Genomic DNA, 27,742 nt, shown 5'->3' with positions numbered 1-27,742 from the left:
AATAATTCACATAATTTTTAGTGTATAAGGGAGACTAATGAGTTATGTGTGTCCTGTAAAGACCCTAAGAGGTGTTAACACAGAGAGTAGGTTTTGCCAAACTCTGGGGGTTTCAAGGTGGGCCAGTGCCAAGTAACACATTCTGACTTCTGGCACAAAGGAGCTGCTGGTGGGAGTCAGAAAGAGGAAGACTGGGATCAGATTACCTTGACATCTTGACTCTCCAAGAGCTCAGATGAGAAGGGGATATTTGGGCTGCATCTGTTCTAGGAAGGGGAAAAAGGAAAGAGGGGGAAGAAATTAACTTTTATAAGGTGATACCAATATGCCAAGTGCTATCTCAATTAACATGTGACATGACAAGGAGTCTGGGAGATGTGGGTTAGCTGTGTTCCTTGAAAGAACATGGTATTTGGTGACTAACAGCTATTACTCTCACAAATGCTGACCCATGTTGTGGCAAAGCTCCTCCTTGACCGTGTATTGAAGGCTAACCCCAGACTTTGAGGAAATGCGAATTTGATCATTTCATAAATATTTTCTGGAGAAACTAGATAACTGTGTGGAATAAATTAAAATGAGGCCTGTACATTACCCACTAGACTCTTCTTGATTCCAAATGGCCTAAGGGGCTTAAATCATTTAAAAATGCTACAAAGATTATAGGAAAGCAGAAACACATATACACCCCAACTGTGGATAGGTGACAATTTTCTAATTAAAATTAATTAGTAGAGACTATGACAATCAGCTGAACTAAAAATTAAAAAAAAAAAAAAAGAAAAAGAGCAAGGGACTGGAACAAATTCAAAAGGTAAGTGTTTAATGGCCCATTTAGGTGGGGGAATAAATATCAATCTATGAGGGGAAAACCCAGTATCCACTGGACAGATAGCCAACAACTCTGAGAAACACTTGGGAAAAAGGCAAAAAGGCCAAGTATGTTGGAACAATTTAGTCTTTATGATCATTAATAACATGCAAATACTCTTACCAGCAAATTCAGCAAAAAACAGGTAAAATGATAAGATCCAAGGCTGGTCTGCTAGGAAACAGGATCCCATTCTCTGCTGTGGGTATGTAAATCAACCCAGTGCTCCTCAAGAAACCTGGCCTGACAAAGTAATACATTCCTGTGACTTGGGTCCACTGATTTCACTCTTGGGAAATATATCTCAAGGAAATAGTTCAGAGGAATAACAATTAGAGAGTGAGACTGTCTGCGCCCATATCTGCAGTTGGAGTCTGGTTATCTAAAATTCTGTACTTGGAATGTTCTATTGCCACAGAAGGCAGAGTCCAGTGTCTGCAGTCAGAAACAAGGAATCCCATTCCAAATCTGCCATTTATTAGCTGTGCGATTTTGGACAGGTTACTTGACCTCTCTGAATCTCAGTACCCTCTTGATAAAATGGGGATAATATTAGATCACTACTCCCTGGGGTCGTGTATTACACGACGTCATGTACATAAAGTGTTAACACAGTGTCTTGCAGAGTATGACAAAGGTAGCTGTTACTGGAAGATGACTACTCCGGCAGAACCTAAAGAGAAGAGTTCTCGTTTGGCAAGGGATGAGGTGGCATCAGGAAGTCTCAACTTTTTATGTTGAAGAGGAGCAGGTATCTTTGACTCCTCGAAAATTTTTATTACATTCAGAAAATGGAAAGTAAACCTCTGCCAAACTGCTGAGGAGTCCACCAAAATGCAAAAGGAGGCTATTCAAAGGTTGTTAATTTGCCAAGGCTGAGAGGAAAATGCTGGTTGCAGCTGCCAATCTCACCCCAGGATGTGGAGATGAGGGTGTCTTAGGGGGTCTGAAAATGCACCTTTTTTTTGAGGCTTACTATGTGATTGAGGTTTTATAACCAGAATTGGGAAGTTTTATCTCCGTTTTGAGGGAGAGGAAACATGCCCAAGGTCAGAAGTTAAATGACCCTGTAAGGCAAGTCCCCAGACCCGCGCTCATAACCACTGCACCTTACTGCCTTCGGCTGCCCGGCCGGCGTGGCTCGGGTGAGGGTCGGGCGCCGGAAGAGCTGCGGGCTTGAGAGTGTCGAAAGGAGCGGGCAGCGCCGGGGTGGGCGGAGGTCCCCAATGACAGCGGGTCAAGGGTACTGCTTTCCCAGCCAATCGGTTCCGGGAGTCCCCGGGCGCGCTCCGCTGAGGACCCTCCTCCAGCCAGCAGGGGGCGCCGAAGAGGGCATGGGGCGGAAGGCTGCGGTCCACAGAGCCGCGGCCGCTCCCGGAGACTGGGTTCCCGGGTCTATATCAGGGTCATCCATTCGCCCGCCGCGAGGGTCCGGAACTCCGGCCTGGGGTCAGAGCCCAGCACGGTTCAACATCACCCTCCTCCGCGCCTGCCCGGAAGCGCTGGCGCCGAGGGGGCGGGGCCGGGAGCGCTTCCGGGGGCGGGGGCGCGGGTTGGGCGGCAGCCGGGGCTGCGGTGACGGGCTTGGCGCCGGCGGCGCGGAGGGGGCGCCGCGGGCGGGCGATGTGAGCGCGGCGCTCTCGGCAGGTGAGGCACGCCTGCCCCGGGTCGTGGACGGCCGTCGAGGTGCGGGAGAACCAGCAGGGCCGGTGGCAGCCCCAGGCAGCTGTCCGGCTCCCACTGGGCGCGGCGGGGCGGGCGCCTCCGTGCCTGGACAGTCCGGCGGGCCGGAGGGTGGGCTGGAGGCATGGGCTGAAGTCGAGGCCGGGCGGAGTCAGGAGGCCCGGGGCACCTGCTCGGGCCAGGCCCGTGTTTCCGAGGGGCCACCCGTGCTAGGTCCTGGAGTCCGGGCTTTGCTGGCCGGGCCGAGGGTCGGACTCGGGCAGTTGCGCCGGGTTCCCCAGCCTCTGTCTCGGGAGTCTTGGGTCCCTGGCTTCCAAGCCTCGGGCCTCGCGCCTCCGGGCGGCGCTCCGTATTGTACAGCGAGGCCGGATGGTTGAGTCCCCTGGAGAACCGGGGCCGGCCGCGGGGTTGGCCCTGCTGGCGGCTGCTGCGAAGCCCCTGCCCTACCGCTGCCTTTCTCCAGGTAAACAGGCGGCGGCGGCGCGTTATGCTTGGCCTCGGGCGTCTCCATGGTCACTCGCTCTCGGTCAGTCCTGCCATTACGGAGGGCTGGGCTGGGGCCGGACTGAGGGTGTAAACAGTGCCCATCTAAGCTAGGCGGCTGTGCCTTAGGGTGGCACTAGACTGGGAGTCTCTGTGAGGCTTTGAACAAGTCTCTTCCTTGTTGGGCCTCAGTTTCCCACTCTGATCAGCGAGGTTTTTAGATTAGTTCCTTAAGGGTCTTTCCAGCTCTGCCATTCTGTGTACTTCTCAAATTGGAAGGGCTGTCCCTGTCTCAAGAAATTGGGGAGTTTAACTGAAGACTTTGCAAATATGGACTTTTTAAGATGTTTAATGCAGTTTGTTTCAGACAGGCTATAGACTGATTCCAAGAAGTGTTTTCTAAACGTTGCTTTAATCATAAGTCATCCCTTAATTTTGTTCCTGGTAGTAGTCAGTCACATTCTGTCAAATTTTTTGCATGCAAAATTTTCTGTTGCTTGTATTTGCCAGTTTTCTCTTTGTTCCCCAGCCCAAGCCCTCTTTGCTTCACATCTGGATTATTGGAACAGCTTCTTAGCTGGTCTCTGACTCCAGCACACGCGCACACACACACACACACACACACACACACACACACACACCCATCCTTCCTTTATGCTAATGCCAAACTTCCTATAGTAAGTTAAAAAAAAAAAAGAGAGTGCTTGCTTGCTTATTAAATGTCAAGATGCTGTTCTGTTAGCTAAAGGGGAAAGTAGTAGAAGGTCACTTACAGCCCCCAAGCAGCTTTACATTGGGTGATGAGACATTACCTGTGAAAAGGTAGTTGACTGATGACACAAGGCAGTGCGCTGTAGAATTAAGAGGAAGGAGAGTTGGAAGCCACTGAGGCATAGTGGTCATGGAGGGTTTAGTGGGGGTGGAGGTGGGGGGTGGGGGTGGGGATTTGAGCATAGTTTTACGGGATGAGTAGGGTTCAGATAGGAAAAGAGGCATCAGGCCCAGTGATTATATGGAGTTAGTGAATAGACCAGTCTAGTTGCAGAAAAGAATTCATCTAAGAGGGTAGTAGGAGGAAAAATTGGTTGGGGCCATTTTCTGAAAGATTTGAACACTAGGGCAAAGTTGACGCTATTCTAAAAGCATTAGGAGTAACTTGAGACAAGGGGTGATTCATAATAATTTGGTGGGAAGGGAGAGGAAATAAAGGCCAGGAGACCAGCTAGGAGGCATGGCAATTATACCACTGTTCCAAAGTGAGTAATGTCCTCTTGCCTGCCACAAGGTGTCCAGCTATTGCCCAGCCTGTCTTTTCAATGCTCTTATTGGTTTGGCCACCCCACACCTATCCGAACCTTAATTCCCTGCTCCTCCTTCTCCAAGTCTGTCTCCTGCAGAAGGGAGTTCATTACTGCCTGTAGGGTTTTACTTCTGTTTTTCTCCCTTCTGAAGTACTGGCCTTTTTCTTCTCTGTGCAGATTCTCACTTCACTTCCTTTAGGCCCCTGCTGAAGATATACTTCCTCCAGAGAGTGTTCCCTGAGCCCTACCCCCCATGCCTTTGTGGCACTCAGAATCTGCAGCCCAGGATTCAGCACTCCTTCCTTGATTATTTAACTTGTTCTTGTTCCAACTGGAGTGGGAGTTTTTTTTTGAGGGTATTGTGTCTTTATACTTCTCTTGGAGCCCTTATAGCATCTAGTACTGGGGTGGGGCTTTTCTAATAGGGATTCAGTGATAAATACTTGCTGATTTTTGTTGGTAAACAATTTTTTTAAATGTGACTCTCTTTTTTATTTTTAATGAGAAACTTATTTGTCTTCACCTTTCTCATATATTATGCTTAATGCTGCCATTCAAGGTGGATGCTTTGAGCTTTCATTCTTAGGGTGCAGATAGCATGAAATGAATGTCTGAAGCATTAAAATGTAATCCTGTTAATGGAAAAAGAAAAAATGTAATTCCCCAGTAGGAGGCTGTGGGGAAAGAACATCAGATTTGGAATCAGACAGACTTGAGTTTGAATCCCAGCAAGGTTAACTAGCTTTGTGAACTTTTGGGCAATTTGTATAATGTCTCTGAGCCTCCTTTTTCTCATCTGTAGGTGTTGGATAATAAAATCCATTTCATAAGATTGCTATGAGGTTTAAAATGAAGTAAGTATATGAAGGAGGAAGCAAATTTGTAGCACATAATGACTTCTTAATACATTTATCATTGTGATCATTATTATTTATCAAAGTGTAAATTTATCAAGGTGGTTAAATGCTAGGTTGTTGGACCTGTGTGTATCCACTGAATTGTGGATTTCTGCATGTGTCTGTATCCCACTTCTACTTTCCAGTTGAAGCACTTGTCAAAAATATCGGTGTCATGAAATCTAGAATGGCATTAGTATGTTTTATTTGTTTTATTCTCTGTAATTTTCAGGTTACTTTAAATTCTGCTTAATTTTTTTTTAAACTTCTTAATTGTGTCCATTTAATGTTTTGTAGCTGACAAACTGCTGAATTTAGCTTAGTGAAGGTCATCAACTGAATGCAGTTTAATTTCTAATGGTTATTTTCTGGTTGATTTTGATGGCATGGAAAACCTCATGGAAGAATGCAATTCAAGGTGAGCTTTTCTAATCTTTTTGTCATAAGAGGCTGTACTTAATGTGTTTTCCAGTTCCAGTGCCCCTTGAAATGCCAGCAGTAAGCAGATAAGATGATACTCCTTAACATTTTGAGTTCTTTATCTTAAGAAAGCTTATTCTTTCACCTGAAACAAGTGCTTGTATTTGTGTAATAAACATGATTAGAATTTGAAAATCTATTTGCCTGCTTCACTGACAGAAGTAAAAGGATGGACATTTTGCAGGGGAATGGCTGCAAACCTTACTTAAAGTACAACATATTGTGACCCCTAATTATGACTGTCAGATACAGCCTGATTTTGTTGGCGTAGTGATACATCTTTAAATGAGAAATCTCTTTCCATTCAAAGTTGATCAATAAGAATCTGACACCAAGAAAAACAAACAAACAATAACAACAACAGAAAAAAAAACCCTGCATTTCACCAGTATGTCTGGATTAAAATCTTTCTCTTTTTCTAAAATCTGGCTCTGGAGACTGACAAATATAGGTTCAAATCCTGGCTCAGCCAATCATCAGCTATGTGACCTTGGGTAAGTTTCTTAGTCTCTCTGAGTTTTGTTTCCTCATCTGTAAAATGGGGATTATTGCAGTATCTATCTAACAGTATTGTCATGAAGATTTAGTGAGCTGGTAAAAGTCTTACTTAGCATACAGGAATTCAGTAATTGTTGGTCCTTAAACCATGCTAGTAAGGTGAGAAAGGCCATTCTTTCTCCCACTAGGAAAGCTCAGAAGAGGCTTTTGACGGCATGGACTGCAAGACAAATGGCACAGTCTCAGAATTAGCAGTGTATCTGAGCAGACCTGGAGAATGTTAATGCCTTAGTAGGAAATGTAACAGTTTGGATAAAAATGTTCTTTCAGGCTCACATGAATTAATGCAGTAAGAACTCTAGACTTGTTTTCTTTTAAATTAGGATGAGTGCTTCATGAATATCCATCACAGAATGCCATTTTATTTATTTTTTTCTTGCATTGGGTTTCAGTAGCACAAGGATGTTTTATGCAGCCCTGGTGTTATTTGGCTTCTGCCTTGTAAAGGATTTGATTGTAATTCATGGCAGTTCAATTTTAGTATTGATCTAGACCCAGGCAGAAACACCTTAGAAAAGTTATTTTTATATAGTTGTTACTGCTGTTACGATGCCTGTCATCTCCAGTGCTTTAATCTGTGGCCTTTTAAATGACTTTTTGTATGAGAATAAAAATTAAGGATCTTAAGGTTTTCAGTGCCTGATAGAGAACACCTAGTTTTATTTGTGTCTCTGGTATCAGCAAGCGACTGAAGCCAGCAGGTGCAAATCTGGGTTTAGAATCATGAGCATCTTGATTGAGAGTAATGGGTACCTCCTGGTGCTTTAAACAACTTCCAAATTTGTAACCTTACTTTCCTTTCTTAGAAATGTAACTGGATATTTTAAAATAAAATGTAGCATCTTGTGGAGCAAATTAGAGTTTTTGTAGGTTAGGTCGGAATAAACCACCTCACTAGTTTTTGCCTGCTGGCAAAGACTAGCCTACATCTCTTGGGTCTTCAACAAAAAAATTGAAAGCTGAGTGAGGGTGTAGCTATGATGGTAGGAGGTGGGTTTTGAGTCACCAGCTTGGTTTAAGTTGAATCAGCTGTCAGCAGACTTGTGCTGAGATCCTCTTTGTGCCAGACATACTGCTGTGCTCTGGGCATACAGTCCCTGCCCTTAGCACGTGGAGGCTCAAAAAGTCAGCACATCTCACATCTCTAATTGCTTAGTTTTTACACCTTTGCTTTTGTTCTGGTTGTCATTATGGGGAAATAGTTCCAGGGCATTACGCAAGAATGGTGTAGAAGGCATTTCAAGGCCCAGGTAGATGGTTTGCTCTGATGATATTTAGATCCCTTCCCATCTTTAGGTTCCCTTCAAGGTGATCAGCAGTGTGAGAGGATGTCACGTGTTTAGGATCTGGTTTTGTTGTTCATATTCCTCACAGCATACAGAATGAATAAGCAGAATTCAACTTAAAGATACTAGTCAGTTCTGGCAATGATGTTTTCAGGAGAGGGCTGGGTATGGATGTTACCCCTTTCGTCAGATAATGTTATGATATATCATATGATGATATCATAATTATCTGTTCTCAACTTGTTTTTTTTTTTCTTTTTCTCTTCATGAGTAACCTCATCTTACCTACTATCCTGTTAGTACAATTTTTTGTCACTCCCAAATCAGTATCTCCAGGTCTGACATTTCTCTAGCGCTCCTATTTCCAACCACCTGTTGGACAATGCTACACAGATGCCCTGAGTGCAACCTAAACTCAACTTGTCTGAGGTTAAACTAACTTGCCTTCCAGAATGGATATCCTCCCTCAGTCTCTAAGTCCTGATGATTCCTTCTTTGGACTCATGTTCAAATCCATTGCCACCAGAATTTGGTTTGAGTTCTCTATCTAGTATTCAGGGACATTTTTACTGCAGCACTCCTCTTTCCCATGTCATTCCTTGTACCTGTGCCCTGGCCTATTTGCTATATCCTAAACACCGTACATTTAGAAAATCTTTGCTGAGCTTTTCTCCTGCTATCCCTTCTCTCTGTAGTGTTCTTTCTGTTGCATTTGAAACACAAGACGCTATCAAATATTAGTTTCCACCATGAAGTTTTTCTTGGTTCTATTTTTTTTTTTTATCTCTTTGGTCAAAAATAGTCAGTTATTTGTTTCTGTCCCTGTAATTGTTTGTTTTATACAGTAGTTGTCCACGTGCAGCCTTTCTCCTTTAGATTCTTGTGTTTAAAAAATTACATGTTTTTAAATAAAAATCTACATGCCTTTGTTTTTTAGTGAGTCTAATAAGCTATGTGTTTAAAAAATTCAAAAGGTATAAAATAAACTCTGTTTCCTTTCCCTCTCCCAGCCTTTAGTCCTTCTTTCCAAAAGTGATCACTGTTAATAGTTTCATGCATTTCCTTCCAGAAACATTTTTATAGATACAACAGCATATATTTATTCTTTTAAGAAATGTAGATACACAAATGACAAATACACACATGAAAAGGTGCTCAGTGTATTTAGCCATTAGGGAAATGCAAATCAAAACCACAATGAGATACAACTTCATACCCACTAGGATGACTATTATTAAAAAAATGGAAAATGATGAATGTAGGAGAGGATGCAGAAAAATAGGTACCTCTTTCGTCGCTGGTGGAGATGTAAAATGGTGTAGCAGCTGTGGAGACAGTTTGGTGGTTCTTCAGAAAGTTAAACATGTAATTACCACATAACCCAACAATTCCATTTCCAGGTATATACCCCAAAGAATTGAAAACAGGGACTTAAAGAAGTATTTGCACACTGATGTTAATAGTGGCATTTGTCACAGTAACCAAAAGGTGGAGGCACCCAAGTGTCCGTCAGCAGATAAATGGATAAACAAAATGTAGTATATACGTACAATGAACTATTATTCAACCATAAAAAGGAATGACATTCTGATATATGTGGAAACATGGGTGAACCTTGAAAACATCATTTTGAGGGAAATAAGCAGGCATGAAAGAACAAATATTTTATGATTTCACTTATATGAAATACTTAGAATAAACTGATTCATAGAGACAGAAAGTAGATTACAGGTTACCAGGGGCCAGGAGGAGGGGAATGGGGAGCTATTGCTTAATGGCCACAGAGTTTGAGGTAATGGAAAAGTTTTGGTAATGGATGGCGGTGATAACAGCACAATATTGTGAAAGTAATTAACATCACTGAATTGTACAAGTGAAAGTGGTTAAAATGGGAAATTTTGTGTTGTATCTGTATTACCAAAATAAAAAAAAATTAAAAATGTTCACAAAAAGGATTATGTATATACGTACACATTGTTTTATATCTTGCTGTTTTTGGCTGACTTCACATAGAGCTTTTTTCCCACATTTGAGCATACATATTTCTCTCTTAATGGTTGGGTGGTATTTCATTTGTTGAATTTATTTTTTAACAGTTTCATTTGATGGATTTTGAGGTTCTTAATCCACCCGCTCACCTTTTTTTTTTTTTTTGCTATAGCAAAGAAAAATGTAGTGGACATCCTTATTATGTATCTTAGCATTCTTTTGCAAGTACTGTTTATTTGTAAGCTCAATTCCTAGTAGCAGTTAATTGTGGATCCAAAAGTTATGCCTTTTATATATATATATATATATATATTTATTCGTATTATTGAGATATATTCACATACAATGCAGTCATACAAAACAAAGCATACATTCAATTGTTTACCTTACCATTATATAGTTGTGCATTGATCAACAAAATCAATTTTTGATGTTTTCATTACCATACACACACAAATAATAAGAATAAAAATTAAAGTGAAAAAGAACAATTAAAGTAAAAAAGAACACTGGGTGCCCTTTTTTTTTCTTTCCCCGTTTTTCTACTCATCCATCCATAAACGAGACAAAGGGGAGTATAGTCCATATGGCTTTCCCAATCTCATTGTCACCCGTCTTAAGCTACATTTTTATACATTCGTCTTCAAGATTCGTGGGTTCTGGGATGTAGTTTGATAGTTTCGGGTATTTACTGCTAGTTATTCCAATTCATTAGAACCTAAAAAGGGTTGTCTATATTGTGCGTAAGAGTGCCCACCAGAGTGACCTCTCGTCTCCTTTTGGAATCTCTCTGCCACTGAAGCTTATTTCATTTCCTTTCACATCCCCCTTTTGGTCAAGAAGATGTTCTGCATCCCACAATGCCGGGTCTGAATTCCTCCTTGGGAGTCATACTCCACATCGGTCGCCAGGGGGATTCACTCCCCTGGGTGTCAGATCCCAAGTAGGGGGGAGGGCAGCGATTTCACCTGCGAAGTTGGCTTAGCTAGAGAGAGAGTATGCCTTTTATATTTTGATAGATATTACCTACCAAATTAACCCAAGGGTTACACTTGCCAGCTGTTTTAAAACGTGTTTGAGTCTAATAGGTGAAAATGTTTTCTGTTTATAAATTTTGTAACTCACATCTTTAATCATGAATGAGGTTAAACATCTTTTCATATATATTTTGTAATTTTTCTTTTCTTTTACTTTGAATTGTTTGTGTTCCTTGCCCATTCTTCCACTGGGTTGTTTGTGTTAGCCCAATTTGTTTGCTTTATAAATTAAGGACTTAAGAAAGTATCCTTTGTTAAATGTGTTGCATGTATTTTTCCTCAGTGTATTGTTTCTCTTTTGACTTGTTTGGGGGGAAGGGTATTTTTTGTCATATACTTTCATGTTGTCAAATGTATTTGTCTTTACCTTTATGGCTTCTAGGATTTGTATAATGCTTGAGAAAGCCTTCCTTATGTCAATATTGTAAATAAATCCACCCATGCTTTCTGTTAGTGATTTTTTGATGATAAGCAAACGTTTAAAAACTACTGGCTTAAGAATATAATGACATAAATTGGAAAATAATAGGATCTTCCATACATTCCCTGATGCTTTATAAGAAATCGGTAAACATGCAACACCTTTGAAAACTCAGGGAGGTGTGTTTTCCATTAACTGGACGTTTATTTTATGTGAATGTGTCGTGGTATCACATGTAAGGGTAGTCATTGACTTTTTCCTCTTTTGCTCAAACTTAGTGGGAGGAGTGGGAAGATAGAAAGAACAGAGTATTGATTAACTGGCATCTGTTCACCCTTCTCAGGATCTGCCATTGTTTTATGGTCATCTGGTTTCCCTGTGTTTGCAAAGTGGCTCTCTTGATCTAAAACTTCTTTGATAAGATGTGTTATATTCTCAGTGAGCTTTGGAACCTGAATTAGGGGCATCGTTCCTTGTTTGTTCCATTTCTTAGCAGTATCTCCTTTTGATGCATGGGGCATGGTGATGTGTTCTATAGCTTTTTTCAAGTGGAAACTTGCAAAGAATTCAAGCAGCTTTACCTCCTATGAGCTTTGGAACCTGAATTAGGGGCATCGTTCCTTGTTTGTTCCATTTCTTAGCAGTATCTCCTTTTGATGCATGGGGCATGGTGATGTGTTCTATAGCTTTTTTCAAGTGGAAACTTGCAAAGAATTCAAGCAGCTTTACCTACTATGGCTGTTGTCATATGATCTTTTCAAAGCATGCATGCATGTTTATTTCTAGAACCCCTCTTTTTACTTCAGGTCATAGGGAGGAATGTCCCAGGCTGGCTTATATGGTAATTTACAGGACAGTACTGTTGTCCCCTGTGGCTTGTGCCCAAGGTGCCTGTGTAAGTGGCCTTTCCTCCAGTAGCTCAGTCTGCCTTAACTCCCATTAGTATGTGTCCATTTTCTTCCCAAAGCTGTTCACTCTTGATTCCTCATGGTTCTGCCTCGGCCCTCGCCTTTGCCTGCCTTGTTAACTGGGCTTTCAGACTTGGCTTCCTTGCTGCCTGGTCAGTACTGGTTTGCCCCCCGCCCCCCCCCCCCCCCAGTTGCTCTTGCTTTTTGAACACTTGTCTCCATGCTGCTTTGGATTCTGTTGACTTGTGCTGACGTCTGTGTCTTCTTGGCAGCATTTGCTCTCTATGACTTTCACCTTCAAACACCAAAGGACCAGTTACTTGAGCCTAAATTAGTGGATTGTAATTAATTTGAGGAGATGACATATAAATATAGCTTTTTATTTTAAGCAGGTAAAATGAACCAGGGTAAGGGGCTCTGAGGGAGAAAAGAGAATAAAAGCTCTGAGTGTGGAAGGCATAACACTCATCAATAGGAGGGCCACCTGGGACTTTTTTTTCTGTTCACAGCTCTTATCTCTATTGGTGATTTTGATCTAGAAAAAAAGTGCAATGATCCCTTCACTTCATCTCCTTCCTCACAGAGACAGAAGTAGGAGCTCTGGGCAGCAATAGGAGGATGTTTGTCACCTTTCCCTTTCCCTGGCTGCTGCCCTAGGGCAGGAATGTAACCTTGGGCAACACTTCTTTTCACTGTGCTTTTTCCTCAGCTCTTTCCTACCTTCCTCTGCTGGCCCTGCTATTCTCCCTAGAGCAAAATAAACAAGAGATATGGAATTCTTGTGAAGGAGTTCTAGATGGGTAGACTTTGAAACCGCCCTGGGAAAATCAGCCTTTTGAAGCCTCAGTTTCTTTACCTCTAAAATGATGGTAATACTACCTATCTTATTGGTTACTACCTAACTTTTGAGCACTTGGTAGGTGCCAAGAGGATTTAGAGAAATAATGCATGTAGAACCTTTACAACATACCTAATGTATCAAACATTCAGTAAACGGCAGTTATTAAAGATGCTGCTGCTGCTTCTGCTAGAAGAACTTTCCCAAGTAGTGTAAAAGGAGAAGGCTAAGTGTGCTGGAAGGTAGCATTGGTCCACTCTTAGCAATTATTGAGGCTGGCTTGGGAAGGCTGGGCACATGGAAGTGGAAGAATATCAGGACTGCACACGTCAGAGGCGAAACTTCCCAGAACCCGCCCCTGAGAACTGCAGTGGCAGAATCTCATCAACTGGCCACATGAGAGGTGCGTATGAGATGAAAGCTGCTTCCACAAGTGTGAAATTATTCTTCCTTTTTATGAAAGTATGAAATTCTAAAAGTAAGACATTAAAGAAATTTAAAAATCAGGAAGTGTGTCTTTCCCTTGGTTGAATGAGCACTGGTTGAAATTGGACTGTGAAGAAGTTGAGAAGCTGACAGTTTCGAACTTTCCTAACAAACCATTTCAACCAAGTCCTTTCCATGTCTGTTTTTTAAAAGAAGTATTTCACGTTCTTATCCAGAGTATACCTTTCAAAAAATCCAACAAAATAAGTATTGCTAAAATAAGTATTAATGGTATTGCAGAAAAATATCCAGCTTATATACGCTTGTTTTTAAAATTAAAATATAGCCACATAAATTTCTAGTTTGAGGTTTTTACCTAATGTAATATTACTTAAAGACCTATGACTAATCTGCTGAATTAGAGAATACTAATTCAGATGTTATTTTGTGAGTGGAATAATCAAATTCATAATTGTTTTCTGAAGCAGCTGCAAACTTAATCTAAAGGAAAAACGAATATAAATCACTACTCTGCATTTTCAAAAATGCATCCCATTCCCACATCTCTAAGTTGGGAAGAATCTGCATCAAGCCTATATCAAAATGCAAGACTGGGACTTTTATACATCTTTGAATTTCCTTCAGTTTTGTGCATGTAGGAGATTGTTATTGAATGAATATTTCCAAAAAATTTAGGGAAAATGATTTAAATCCCCAGTCAATAAGCCATTTAGTGGTTAACTTAAATCTAATACTTGCAAAAGGCTAATTTCCTAATTTACAAAGAACTCTGACAATTCATTAACAGGCAAATATGGGCAAAGAATATTAATAAGCAGTTTAAAGAGAAACTTTGCAAATTGTTAAACATGAGAAAAGATGATCAACATTTATATTTAAGTGCACATCAAAACAATGAGATACCGTTTTCACCTATCAATTTGGCAAAAATGAAAAAGTTTAATCTCCATTGTTGGCAGTTATGTTGGGGGACATGCTGTTGCTGAAAGGATAATTGCTGTCACCTTTTGGAGGGCAATTTGGCATTACTGATTGACATGAAAAACTAACCCATTAGTTCTTTGCTGGCTGTTGTGGCTACAGATTTACTTATCAAAATATTTTAAAAAGCCATGATATGTGAAACATACATATAGCCATTTTATGTTTGTAATGGCTATTTGAATTGTTTCCTGCCTTTTTTTTTTTGTTTTGCTATCAATTTGGAATTGGTTGTAATTGTAATTTGGAATTGGTAAATTACAATACAGCCATCCGTTGAATACTATGAAGTTGGAAAAGATCATCAGGTAGATGAGTGTGTGATACTGTGGAAAGATTTTTTTTGAGGTCTCATAAATAAAGATTTTGAAAGCAGGATTGCAGAACGTTTATGCTAATATATGTTTAAAATTTTCTCTGAAAGAATACCTGAAACTTCTAACAAATGATTATCTTTGGGAAGAGGGACAAGGGAGGGAGTTGGGGAAAAGTTTTACTTTTCATTTTATATTTTTCTGTACTACTATTTTAAGTTCTATAAACATATATTTAATTTAAAGCTAAAAGTTAAAAATTGAGTCAAACTTAGGTGTAGGCCCATTGTCATTCTATGCAGAGAAGTCAAGACCTAGGGTAAACCAGTGAGGACCCAGCATTGGGAAACTGCCCCATACAAAGTGGTGGAGGATTATATTTGAACTTGATGTCCTTACAGAAGGTTCTGACTTTCTTTATCTCCAGACCACTGGGCCTGATAAATCACATCATTCATTGAGTGTAAACGTTGTGATTAATTATGCCTTTTGCTCCTTTTAGCCTGATAATGTGCCTAGGACTTAACTGCAAATTCACTATGTGTCAGTCTTGAAGAAGCCTCTTACTCAGGAGTGTTGCTTGTTAGCAGCTTTAGGGAGGAGTCTTTGAATCTCATTGTCACTGCTGAAACGAAGTGTTAATGTTAGGGAGAGGACAGTGAAGTACTTCCTTTCTCATTTTGCAGAAAAATGGAATCCCTTTCTTAGGTGTTAATCATGGTGTTTCATTTTTCTCCTCAGTAATTTTCTTTCAAGTGTGATTCTCTTCTTCAGAGAAGATAAACAGACAAGCAGGGGAGGAAGACGCTTCATTGTGCAGCTGTTTTCAGTTTTGCGGACTATTTCAGAAATGCTTTATTGCTCTCCTTTACTGGTTTTTGCTTAGGACTCTGTACTTGTAAAAGGCTTGAACTCACCTTTCTTTTGCTCTTTAATCTTGAAGTCACTATTTACACATCAGTGTTTCATGAAAATAATATCAAGAATAGGTAACTTGTGAGCACTTGTTAGGTGCCAGGCAGTAATCTGCGAATCTAGAAAGCAGTCTGGTATAGTTAGGAACATGGCCTCTGGAGCCAGTCTAAGTTCATCTATTAGCTGTGGGATCTTTGACAAGAGCCATAACCTCTGTTCCTCAGTTTCTTTATCTGTAAAATGAGAAAAATCCTAGTATCTGCTTGCAGAGTTGTTAAGAGGATCAATTTAATTAATACATATAAGATGTTTAGCACAAGGTAAGTACTTGATCAGTGTAAACTTAAACATAGTAATTGCATAAATTTCCCTCATTTAATTATCACAGCTGTCATGCTGGGTAATAGGTCTTCTAAGCCCATTTCTTGATAAGGAAATTGAAGTAAACTGACTTATCCAAGGCCACAGAGCAATTTAAATGTTTGGTGTTCTTATTTTTGTTAGAAAGTAACAGACCAGAATTCATATCCAAGTCCAGCTTCAAAGCCAGTTTTCTCTATTATACTGTCCTGTCTCCCTAAAAAAAAGTGTATAGTAGCTGAACTTGAAAACTGTGTACCAAGTGCTAAGTGATTCCTGTATATATTTTCATCATGACAGCACTAAGAGACAAGGACTAGTATCCTCATTTTAAAGGAGGAAGTTGAGACTAAGAAAGGTTATGAAGTACCTTGCCCAAGATTTTACAAGTGGGAAGCAGTGAGCATTTGAACCTAGATCTGACTTCAAATTCATGTTCTTAACAATTATGATCTTTCCTTACCTTTTTAAAGCTCAGATGAGGTGTTCTAAATTTTTTTTTAATGTTTCTTATTTTTAATAAGTATGGCTTAGAAATTTTAAAAGTTAAAGACTCAGTGTAAGTTGACAGGCCTTCCCTGGTCCCTTCCCAAGAGGCAGTCAACATTACTTGTATTTTGTGCACCATTCCAGAAACATTCTATACATATCCACATATATATCAAGGTAATATGTTTGGATATATATATATTGACACAGTGGTGTGTGGGTTTTCATATCTCTTTACACAAATAGCATATTTTGTATACTGTCCTGCATCTCCCCTTTTTCATTTAGCAGTGACTGTTACATTTCAGTATTAAAAGACCTTCCTCATTTATTTTTTCTGGTTGTCTAGTAGTTTTTACATGGACATATCATAGTTTATTAACCAGGCTCCTGTTGCTGGGTATTTAGTTTCTAATCTTTTGTTATTATAAACAATGCTGTGGTAAATTCCATTGACTGAAATTGCTCGGTCACAGGGGATATACAGTCATAATTTTGGAGTTGACCTCTAAAGTATTTGTATTAGTTTACATTCCACTGGCAGTGTCTGCCAGATTATCATCTAGTAGGAATTTGAAAATATTTTGTATTTTCTTTTTTTTTTTTTATTCTAAGTAATGCATCTTTACTGTTGAAAATTTGGGAAATACAAAAAAGTAAAAAGAAGAAAGTAAAAACCATCTGTCATCTTATATTAATGTAAATGTTTTGTATGTACTCTTTCAATATTATCTCTGTGTATCTGTGATATCTCTCAACACACACACACTTTAAAAAAAAGCCTACTTTATAATCTGTTCTATGATTTAACAGTTTTATTGAGGTATAATCTTCATATCATAAAATTCACCCATATTAAGTGTACAATTTGGTGACTTTTAGTAAATTTATAAAGTTGTACAACTATCACCACAATCCAGTTTTAGATCATTTCCTTCACCCCAAAAGATCATGCGTATTTCAAGCCAGTCTGTTACTTGATTTTTTGCTGTGTTATTACATTCATTCAGCAAATATGTTTTGAGTGTCTGCTGTGTTACTAGGCACTACTCTGGGAGCTAATTAATAAAACAGAGAAAAGTTCTTCCCCTCATGGAACTTATGTTTTGTGGAGCAAGCTTTGTATTCTTCGTTAATATCATTTTAATAATGACATAGTATTTCAGCATATAGATGTACTATAATTTGATAATTACCTTACTGTTGGACATTGAAGTTGTTGCCATTGTTTTGCATATATCTTTTGCATGTATCTACATGATTTTTTATGATATGGGATGCCAAGTGAAGGGAAATGCCCATTTTAAGACTCTTGTTACCTTTGCACCCCAGAAAGGTCATTCTGCACTTCTCACAACAACACTGTCAGCTGGGTTGCATTTTTTTAAGTCTTTCCTGATTGAGAAAGAAGAACTGTCTCATGTAAATTTTTGTTTCTTTGTTTATTTGATGATGTTTTTAAACATTTTTTCCCTAAGTTTAATGGTTATTTTCTTTTTAAAACATCTGTTCATATTCTCTTGTTGTATGTGGATTTTATTGATTTGTAAGAGTTTTATATTTTTCTGCCATGTATGTTGCAAGTGTTTTTCATAATTTGCCTTCCACCACCACCCCCTTTTTTTTTAGTAAGAGGTACTTTTTAGACATAAAAGTTTTTACTTTTTCTGAGGTTAAATCTTTGTTTCTTCTTCTGGTATCTGTCTCTGTGCTTAGAAATTCCTTTTCTAGAAGTTATTTTTGGGTGTGCTGTGAAGAAGACATATAACTTTATTAGTCAAATTATCCAAGCAACATCAAATTATTCAAGCACCCATTTTATTTTATTTATTTATTTATTTTTAATCATTTTATTGAGATATATTCACATACCACGCAGTCATACAAAACAAATCGTACTTTCGATTGTTTACAGTACCATTACATAGTTGTACATTCATCACCTAAATCAATCCCTGACACCTTCATTAGCACACACACAAAAATAACAAGAATAATAATTAGAGTGAAAAAGAGCAATTGAAGTAAAAAAGAACACTGGGTACCTTTGTCTGTTTGTTTCCTTCCCCTATTTTTCTACTCATCCATCCATAAACTAGACAAAGTGGAGTGTGGTCCTTATGGCTTTCCCAATCCCATTGTCACCCCTCATAAGTTACATTTTTATACATCTGTCTTCGAGATTCATGGGTTCTGGGTTGTAGTTTGATAGTTTCAGGTATCCACCACCAGCTACCCCAATTCTTTAGAACCTAGAAAGGGTTGTCTAAAGTGTGCGTAAGAGTGCCCACCAGAGTGACCTCTCGGCTCGTTTTGGAATCTCTCTGCCACTGAAGCTTATTTCATTTCCTTTCACATCCCCCTTTTGGTCAAGAAGATGTTCTCCATCCCACGATGCCGGGTCTACATTCCTCCCCGGGAGTCATATTCCACGTTGCCAGGGAGATTCACTCCCCTGGGTGTCTGATCCCACGTAGGGGGGAGGGCAGTGATTTCACCTTTCAAGTTGGCTTAGCCAGAGAGAGAGGGCCACATCTGAGCAACAAAGAGGCATTCAGGAGGAGACTCTTAGGCACAAATATAGGGAGGCCTAGCCTCTCCTTTGCAGCAACCGTCTTCCCAAGGGTAAAACTTATGGTAGAGGGCTCAACCCATCAAATCACCAGTCCCCTATGTCTGTGGTCATGTTAGCAACCATGGAGGTGGGGTAGTCAAGCACCCATTTTAATACTTTCCCTTTTTTCACTGATTTGAGATGTCCCACAAGCCCATTTTGGTGTGAGGTCTGCCTACCTTGACAGCCTTATGTGGCCTCTGCCCTTTCCCTTGCTCCTCATTCAAGCTGGGCTACAATATTTCTAACACATCCTTCCTTCCTGTCTCCAGCTCTTTATCTTTGTACAAGCCATGTCTTCTGTCTGTAAAGTTTCCCTGCAGCCACTCCTCCTCCCCACCCCACCCACACGTATATCTGACTGACCTTTATTCATCCCTTAGGTCTCATCTAAAATGCCGTTTGTTCAAGTTAGCCTTCTCTGACCACTCTTCCATTATGAAATGTCTCATAGCTCTTATCACGATTTATAATGGTAGAATTATAACTCATCTGGATCCCTAGTGCTTAGTGTATAGAAGGCACTCAACACTTACTTACTGAATGATTTATAGCCTAATCATACACTTTGTTATCTATGAGTTCTACTCTGTATTTCTTTTTCTAAAACTTCTTCCGTATTTATTCTTCTAGATCTGCACTGGGCAATACCTTAGCCACTAAGCACATGTGGCTGTTGAGCACTTGAAATGTGGCTAGTCCAAATTGAAACATGCTATAAGTGTAAAATACATATCACATTTCAAAGACTTAGCATGAAAAAAAGGTTTCATTAATAATTTTTTATGTTGATTACATGTTGAAATGATGTTTTAGATATATTGGGCTAAATATATTATCAAAATATACTTTATTTTTTTTTTTTTTACTTAAAAATGTAGCTACTAGAAAGCATTAAATTATACACATGGCTTGCATTACATTTCAGTTAGGCAGCAATGTTGTAGATGAATTTTAAAATTATTTTGTCAGGTTTCTAAGAAAACATTCCATTGGGCTGCATTATATCTATAAATTAATTTTTGAGGAAAGAGCCCGTCTTTATAGTATTAAATCTTCCTGCCAGAAATATGTCTCTTCACTTATACATGTTTTTGTTCTTATAAAAGTTATCGTTTTCCTCTTGTAGACCCTATTTCTTGTTTATTCCCCCAGGTATTGTGTACTTTCTGTTGCTATTATTGGTTGTGACTCTTGTAATTTTGTTTCCTAACTTTTTTATGTACAAATATTCTTGAAACACTCTACTTAGTAGATTCTGATTCTAACAGATTTTACTTCACGTGATTCTCTTCTGCTTTCTATGTGAATAATCATATCATCTGCATGCACTAGTAATTTTGTCTCCTCTTTTCTAATGGCTATATATTTAAATTTTGTCTTATTGCTTTGGCTAAAACTTCCAGAACAATATTAAGTAAGAGTAGTGATGGCAACCATTGTCCCAGGCCTTAAAGAAAATGCTTTTCTTCAAGTGTTCACTTGAATGTGCTCCAGGGAACACTGTTTCTTTGGAATATTAATATGTGTACCTTGAAAGAAGAGTTCTATGGTTGAGTGAATATGGAAACTGCTGAGTTAAAGAGAATTCTTTTCTACAGGACTTCTCATATAGGTTATTATACTAATGTGTTCTTGAATCCCAAAGAGGTAGGGATAGTAGGGAAGGCTTATGGGCCTGTGTTCTACTAAAGGCATTTTGGGAAATGTGGACATAATGTTTCCTTTTTAAGGATGATGTTGTGCTTTTTGTTTGCCATTGATACTGTTTCTTGTATTAAGAAAATGTTTTTTCCTCTCTTACTGGCTATTTTTTTCCTTACTCTCAGAGGATGTTTAACTCTCTCAAATGCGTTATTGGTGTGGTATTGATTTGATCATATGATTTTTCTCCTTTCATTTCATATTTGTATATTTCCTAATAGATATAGCCATCCTTATATTCATGAAGCAGCCTTAGTTGGTCATAACATATTATTCTTTTAATATAATAGGTTATATTTGCTATTATTTTCTTTAGGATTTTAAAATCTACTTAAGTGATATTGAGAGTTTTCTTCTTTATCGTGTCATCTTCTGGTATCAGAGTGACACTATATGAATGGAGATGCTTTAAATGTTTTTGTGCATCTAGAACAATGTGAACAGCCTGAAGATTATTTGTGCCTTGGCCCCTCTGTTTCTTTCTTATTCAGTTCTGCCAGTTATTCTAAATCATAAATCTGTTCTGCCAGTTATTCAAATCATAAATCTGAGATAAATAAGGACACAATATTCTTTCTCCTTGAGTAAAATATTTTAACCCAAATTCTGACATGATTTAGAATGACGTGATTAATTCTTTTCTGCCAGAAGTCTTAGTCTTAGATTTAGTTGTACATTATCTTATCTTATAATTTAAAAAAATTTCTTGGTGATTATATCTGTTTTCCTGAATTAATTTTTCCTGCCTTCTTTGGGTTTGTTGTTCCTTTTCTAACCTCTTGAGTTGAATGATTTCATTTATTTTTATTCTTATTTATTTTAAGGCACTGACTTTCCCTGCTGCAGTTTTGTTGTTGTTTTCAAACCATCACTCCCAGCATTTCATTATGAAAAATTTCAACCATACAGAAAACTTGAGATAAATTTTCAGTAAAGACCCATCTACCCACCTTTTGGAGTCTATAATTGTTAATAGTTTACTATGTTTACTTTATCATAGCTATTGATCTCTTTGTTTTTTTTACTTTAAAAAAAAATTTTTGAGATAATTTCAAACTTGCAGGACAGTTGCAAAAATACAAAACTCATTCTGAGAAATCTAACATACCCCTCTATCCAGATCTTTTTTTTTATGTATTCTTAAGTGGAAGACAAAAGTTAATTTCACCCCTAAATCCTCTGTTTGATGTGAGTTTCTCATTTTCTCAGTAGTTTAATTTTGTTTTATTTTTCTCTTTGAGTCAGTGGTTATTCAGGAGGTATTTAAATTTCTATTGGTTGGGTTTTTTAAACTAAAATAAAATTGTAAGATCTAATTTTGTTGTGTTTTGGCCAGAGAATGAAACCTGGGATATATAACGTCAGTAGTTTTGAGTGATTCAGTGCTGCCGATACCAGGCAAGAAGAAGGGAAACTGTCCTAGGTGTGTCAGAACTGTGCACAGCAGTGGAGGGTGATGCGCTTTTATGCATCCATCACACTTTTCACTCTTGCTGTTTAAAATAACTCTTCACTGAAAGTGACTGAGCATTGCTCTATGAATTACCAATCCAAAAGATATAAAGGTGTGCAGAACTGAAGGGGTAAAAGTGCAAATCACAACAACAAAACTAAAAATTGTTATGCGATCCATTGTATCCAGTGTGCTGTATACTTAAAAGAAACCAATTAGAAATAGAAATATATTTAGAACATATTTAGGTGAACTTACTTATTCTTTAAAAAGTGCTTCAAATAAAAGTAGATGAAACAAGGAAAATGTTTTCCTGAAAGGATGACAAATTCTCAATCAGAGCTGAAATAGCACTACTACGTGTGAAACTTCTTATTTGGATTAAATTGCATATCAGACAATTAAAAACTAAGCTAATTGATCATTAGGTTATTTGACTTTAAGTGAATTAACTAACATATGAAAGACTAATAATAATAAACAAGAGGAAGAATGCTCAGACAGACCTTAGAAGGTACAAAAACTATAATGGTGTTGTCATTCTTGCAAATTTGTGTTTTGTCACTTGTACTTAGTGAAGAGTCAGTGGTGAATTGTGAAAACTCTTTCTCTCTGCAGATTACGCTTCATGTCGGTAGAAATGGACAGCAGCAGTTTTATTCAGTTTGATGTGCCTGAGTACAGCAGCACCGTTCTGAGCCAGCTAAATGAACTCCGCCTGCAAGGGAAACTATGTGACATCATTGTCCACATTCAGGGTCAGCCATTCCGAGCCCACAAAGCTGTCCTTGCTGCCAGCTCCCCATATTTCCGGGACCATTCAGCGTTAAGTACCATGAGTGGCTTGTCAATATCAGTGATTAAAAATCCCAATGTGTTTGAACAGTTGCTTTCATTTTGTTACACTGGAAGAATGTCCTTGCAGCTGAAGGATGTTGTCAGTTTTCTAACTGCAGCTAGCTTTCTTCAGATGCAGTGTGTCATTGACAAGTGCACACAGATCTTAGAGAGCATCCATTCAAAAATCAGTGTTGGAGATATTGACTCCGTTACTATCGGTGCTGCAGAGACTCCAGAAAGTCGAAATGGTGTTAAAGACGGCAGCTTTTTTGCCAACCCAGTTGAGATTTCCCCTCCATATTGCTCTCAGGTGCGGCAACCCACTGCAAGCAGTGATCTTCGGATGGAGACAACCCCCAGCAAAGCTTTGCGCAGCCGCTTACAAGAGGAAGGGCATTCAGACCGAGGGAGCAGTGGGAGCGTTTCTGAGTATGAAATTCAGATAGAGGGGGACCATGAACAAGGAGACCTGTTGGCGAGGGAGAGCCAGATCACTGAGGTGAAAGTGAAGATGGAGAAGTCTGACCGGCCCAGCTGTTCCGACAGCTCCTCCCTGGGTGATGATGGGTACCACACCGAGATGGTTGATGGGGAACAAGTTGTGGCAGTGAATGTGGGTTCCTATGGTTCTGTGCTACAGCATGCATATTCATATTCCCAAGCAGCCTCACAGCCAACCAGTGGTGTATCAGAAGCTTTTGGAAGTTTGAGTAATTCCAGTCCATCCAGATCCATGCTGAGCTGTTTCCGAGGAGGGCGTGCCCGCCAGAAGCGGGCTCTTTCTGTCCATCTGCACAGTGATCTTCAGGGTTTGGTGCAAGGGTCTGACAGCGAAGCTATGATGAATAACCCCGGGTATGAGAGCAGTCCCCGGGAGAGGAGTGCAAGAGGTCACTGGTACCCGTACAGTGAGAGGTTGATCTGTATTTACTGTGGAAAGTCCTTCAACCAGAAAGGAAGCCTTGATAGGCACATGCGGCTCCATATGGGAATCACCCCCTTTGTGTGCAAATTCTGCGGGAAGAAGTATACACGGAAGGACCAACTGGAGTATCACATCCGCGGCCATACTGATGATAAACCATTCCGCTGTGAGATTTGTGGGAAGTGCTTTCCATTCCAAGGTACCCTCAACCAGCACCTGCGGAAAAACCACCCAGGAGTAGCTGAAGTCAGGAGTCGCATTGAGTCCCCTGAGAGAACAGATGTGTACGTGGAACAGAAACTAGAAAATGATGCGTCAGCCTCAGAGATGGCCCTAGATTCCCGGATGGAAATTCATACAGTATCCGAAGTTCCTGATTAAGATGGTAAAGTGTACCCAAACAAAGCACATTAATCAATGCATATTTGTGATTTGCTTTGTTGTAATCTTTGGTTTTCCCAACCATCTGGAAATCTCTTGATCTCTTGGCAGTTTTTCTAAGGTTTCTGGATGGAACACTTCATTGTGTTTATCCTTCTCCCCACTCTCCCTCCCTCAAGGAGCTCAAAGCATGAAGGGCAGCATATCCAGGGAAAACATAGGCTGACAGTATTCCTCTTTGGCTGAACTTTTAATACAAAATCTGCCAGTGATTTAGCTATGCCAACTGGTTGACCCTACATTCTCTGCCAAGAGGCACGTTCTCTCTTCGTGTGTGCTGGCACCAGTGCATTTCCATGGAGAGAGACAAGGATGCCGTCAGCTGATACAAATGGGTAACCTTTTCTAATTTAAAATTACTTTTAGGGGGTAGTTAGACAATTTATATATATATATAATAAAGTGATTATTATATATATAGTATATATACATTCTCAAATTGATTTTATTCTGGTTGAGGTGAATGTAAGAGGAATATATAGTTTAATACAATGTGAACAGAGCTTTTGACTCTGTCTCATCCCTACTTAATATGTTAGGGTTTTGCCCCTTTATTTCCCTTACAAAAGAATGTTAATGGGTTTTCATATATATTAATCATTGTGTCCAAAAGCAAGCAAAGCAAATCACAGTTTTCATAGCTCTGCTTCATAACAAATACATAAACCAAATGCCATAAAATTTACTCAACTCTATTTGGAAACCATTTGGAATTTTTGTTAGTTGTCCAGTAGGTAAACTGGATGACCTGTGGTGCTGACCTTTTTACATATTGTAGTGTTATATTAGCCAACCCCAAAGGAGCAGTGGTTTTCATTATTTTTACTGGCTTACAAATCTACCTTCATTCCGTACTGTAGAAACATACATACCAGGTAACTAAATTGAATCACTCTCTACCGTGAATGAGTTAGTACTCGCACTAAAGGAAAGGGATTTGTAGTTCTTTCTACAAAATTCTTCAAGCAGTGTTGTAGGATTTTTGTTGTTGTTTTCTTTCTCTTTTCAAACAGCCAGTTCAGGTGCACGGCAACTTTTTCTACATGCAGTTCCCAGGGAAACTGCAGAAACTTGGAATTTGTACTTTTTGTAAAGATATACTCTATGGGAATTGCAAGCAATATATCTATCTTAGTATTGTGTGTGCTAATGAGAGCCTCAGTGGCTCCTCCACTCTCTCAGTGTTTCCTGCTTAAAGAAACCAACAGTTAAAAAGCCCTCTAAGATACTCTTGAGTGTCACCAGATCTGTGTGTCACCATTTTTTTTTTTTGTCATGTGGTGCTATTTTTATGTTAAGTATCTTTTAGGTCAGTATAGTGTAGAAAATGTGAAATCTAATGGTAACAGTGGATTACAATTTTTTTTCCTCTCTTGAGTTCATAGCTTGAATAGAGACCTCAAAAGCATGTGCTGGCAAACACATTACTGTATGAAAATATACCTGAGTCCTGTTGGAATAATGTTTGATTAGTACTTTAGGAAATGTCTTCAGTTCTATATTTTACTCTCGTGTGTTTGTAGTATACAAAACAGGCTTTACACGAATGCGTTGGTACTGTATACTCTGGCAGAGAGTAATTTTGTAAGTAATTTGGTCCCAAGTTTGTGCTGCAGGCTGCTGTTGGGATGTCAGCACTCCAGACTCTTGTTTGAGAACCTTGGCTCTGAAACTCACAACCAATGCCTCCTCAGGAGAACAGCACAACCACCCAAAAGAAAATTAAAATGAACAGACCAACTTCATGGGCTATCAGTTAAGTTAAAAGAACACACACAAAAATAGACGTTTGCTGGTTTTCCATGCTTTTTTGGCTCTTAAAATACAAATAATGGTGGGATTTTTTTTTTTTTTTTTTTTTTGGTTGTCATTTTTTGTGTTTTTGAGAAAAAAAAATCATTCAAGCCCTTTGTGTTTAATAGCCCCCGGGGGTGGTAGCTGTGCAGTAGCATCTCTTTGGCACACAGGATCTGCTCGCATGTGAACTGCTGCACTACACATCAGTGTTATTACGTACAGATTATATTCTAAATCCTACTGCTCCAGAGGAGCAGCTTTTGCTAAATCGGGTATATAGTATGCCTTTTTCCTCGTCAAACTGCCTAAGTAAGGGGTTTGTTCTCTCCCTGAAGCACTTGTTCAATTTCTGTTAAAGCTGTGTGCCTCAAGGGGAGACTGGACCCCAAGTGTTTACCCACTTTAAATATGTTCTGGGGTTTCAGGTAAAATGTTTGTGATTTTTTTCCTTACAAGGATAAGTTTGGTTTTGATTTTCTTTCTTTTCTTTTTTTTCTTTCTTTTTTTTTTTTTTTTTGGTTAAAGAATTAAATGCAAAAAAAATTGTGTTTTGTGACAAGAAATGCCCAAATCAAGGACATAAGAGGTCAGGCTCAGGGAAGGAGCCTCCTTTTCACTCAGGCTTGGGGCCTTCTGAGCGGTCTCCAGAGCATTCTGCAGTATATGAGGCAAGTTAGGAGGGGAGGGCACATGGAGCAAGCACCTTAAATGTCCTGGTTCTTGTCATTGTGTTAGTCTTAACCTTATTTACATGGAGTTCTTTCTATTTGTATATTTGTTTAACTGGTTTGAGTTTACCAAAGAGTGACTTATCCAAAATTGTCTCTGACAAACCTATATATTGCTTTGATTGTACAGTTCAGGTTCAAACATTGTAATGGGACTGTTAAGGGGCAGAAAATTGATTGAGTTTCTCTCTAATAATCATGATTCCACATTTTGCAAGTTCTACTTGCTCCCATTCATGTTGCTAACACTTTACCCTTTCCACTGCTAGCAGTGTTAAAAATGAATTCTCAAGCCATAACACAGTACTGTAAAGTTCCGCAGGGCTTCGAGGGAGGTAGTGTGTAGGACAGGACAGAGCTATGTAGCCTCTCTGAGCATTCATGCCATCATGCTCCCCGTGTGCATGACTGGTGAAAGAGTAACTCCATTCAGATCGGGCAGCAGCAATTAATCGTGCCTTGTCACATGAGGATGTGCCAGGAGGATTAACATGACCACAGAACAGAAACCTCCTCTCCCCGAAGTTCACTTCACGTCTCTGCAGACGAAGTATGCTGTGTAACTCCTTAGAGCAACTCTTTTTGGAAAGCCAAGTCCCTATTTCTGTACAGTTCAAGTTAGATGTTTCATTTTTAACAAATGCAGAAATCAGTTAAGATAAAGTGATATGTGAAGAAATCTTTTACAGTAAAATATATCCTGAATTCTTATAGGCTTGTTCATAATTGAGTCTCTTCTTGAGCTACCTTTTTCAATACATAGACAATGTGAAAACAGTGACAGCGTCCTTTTCTATAGATGTTTAACCTGTTATTACAAACTGTGAAACAAAGAATTTTATACTTTTACTGATGTTTGTGGTTTTAAACAGTTATTTTCATTCTAATCAGTTTTCCGCCCTGTAATTTCTACTAAAGCTATAAATACATTTAGAAATTATATTTGTAAATAAATACAGTATAAGATGACAAGTTAATTTTTT

General features: G+C 39.1%; 2 protein-coding genes across 6 annotated transcripts; one reads left to right on the top strand and one right to left on the bottom strand.

Moving 5' to 3' along the window:
* Positions 1-1,965: 1,965 nt before the first annotated feature.
* Positions 1,966-4,446, bottom strand: LOC119545277 (basic proline-rich protein-like). Its single transcript, XM_037850792.1, has 4 exons — positions 4,393-4,446; positions 2,724-3,119; positions 2,349-2,670; positions 1,966-2,252 (listed from the first exon to the last, which is right to left on the bottom strand). Exons 1-4 carry the CDS (start codon positions 4,444-4,446, stop codon positions 1,966-1,968), a joined length of 1,059 nt encoding a protein of 352 aa, XP_037706720.1.
* Positions 2,474-26,495, top strand: ZBTB34 (zinc finger and BTB domain containing 34). Of its 5 annotated transcripts, none has more exons than XM_037797707.1 (3): positions 2,485-2,518; positions 5,532-5,652; positions 22,647-26,494. In XM_037797707.1, the coding sequence occupies exons 2-3, from the start codon at positions 5,621-5,623 to the stop codon at positions 24,172-24,174; spliced, it is 1,560 nt and encodes a 519-aa protein (XP_037653635.1). In that variant the 5' UTR covers positions 2,485-2,518; positions 5,532-5,620; the 3' UTR covers positions 24,175-26,494. The 5 variants fall into 5 exon arrangements, with proteins under 5 accessions (XP_037653638.1, XP_037653635.1, XP_037653636.1 ...); XM_037797708.1 differs by lacking the exon at positions 2,485-2,518 and adding an exon at positions 2,531-3,017; XM_037797710.1 differs by lacking the exon at positions 5,532-5,652 and having other exon boundaries at positions 2,474-2,518; positions 22,647-26,495.
* The last annotated feature ends 1,247 nt before the right edge of the window (positions 26,496-27,742 follow it).

Source organism: Choloepus didactylus, chromosome 10, assembly GCF_015220235.1.
Source record: "Choloepus didactylus isolate mChoDid1 chromosome 10, mChoDid1.pri, whole genome shotgun sequence".
Taxonomy (NCBI): Eukaryota; Metazoa; Chordata; class Mammalia; order Pilosa; family Megalonychidae; genus Choloepus; species Choloepus didactylus.
Note: the sequence above shows the minus strand (reverse complement) of the source record. Positions and strands in the feature narration are given on the sequence as shown.

Excerpts from the sequence above, each read along its gene's own strand:
- LOC119545277 (XM_037850792.1), bottom strand. The coding sequence starts at position 4,446 with ATGAACTCCCTTCTGCAGGAGACAGACTTGGAGAAGGAGGAGCAGGGA. Across the intron at positions 3,120-4,392 it reads AGGAGGAGCAGGGAATTAAG|TCCGGCCCCAGCCCAGCCCT; the intron begins GTTCGGATAGGT and ends TTACACCCTCAG. Across the intron at positions 2,253-2,348 it reads CCGGGCAGGCGCGGAGGAGG|TCTCCGGGAGCGGCCGCGGC; the intron begins GTGATGTTGAAC and ends CCGGGAACCCAG.
- ZBTB34 (XM_037797706.1), top strand. The coding sequence starts at position 6,105 with ATGTCTGGATTAAAATCTTTCTCTTTTTCTAAAATCTGGCTCTGGAGA. Across the intron at positions 6,209-22,646 it reads CATCAGCTATGTGACCTTGG|ATTACGCTTCATGTCGGTAG; the intron begins GTAAGTTTCTTA and ends TTCTCTCTGCAG.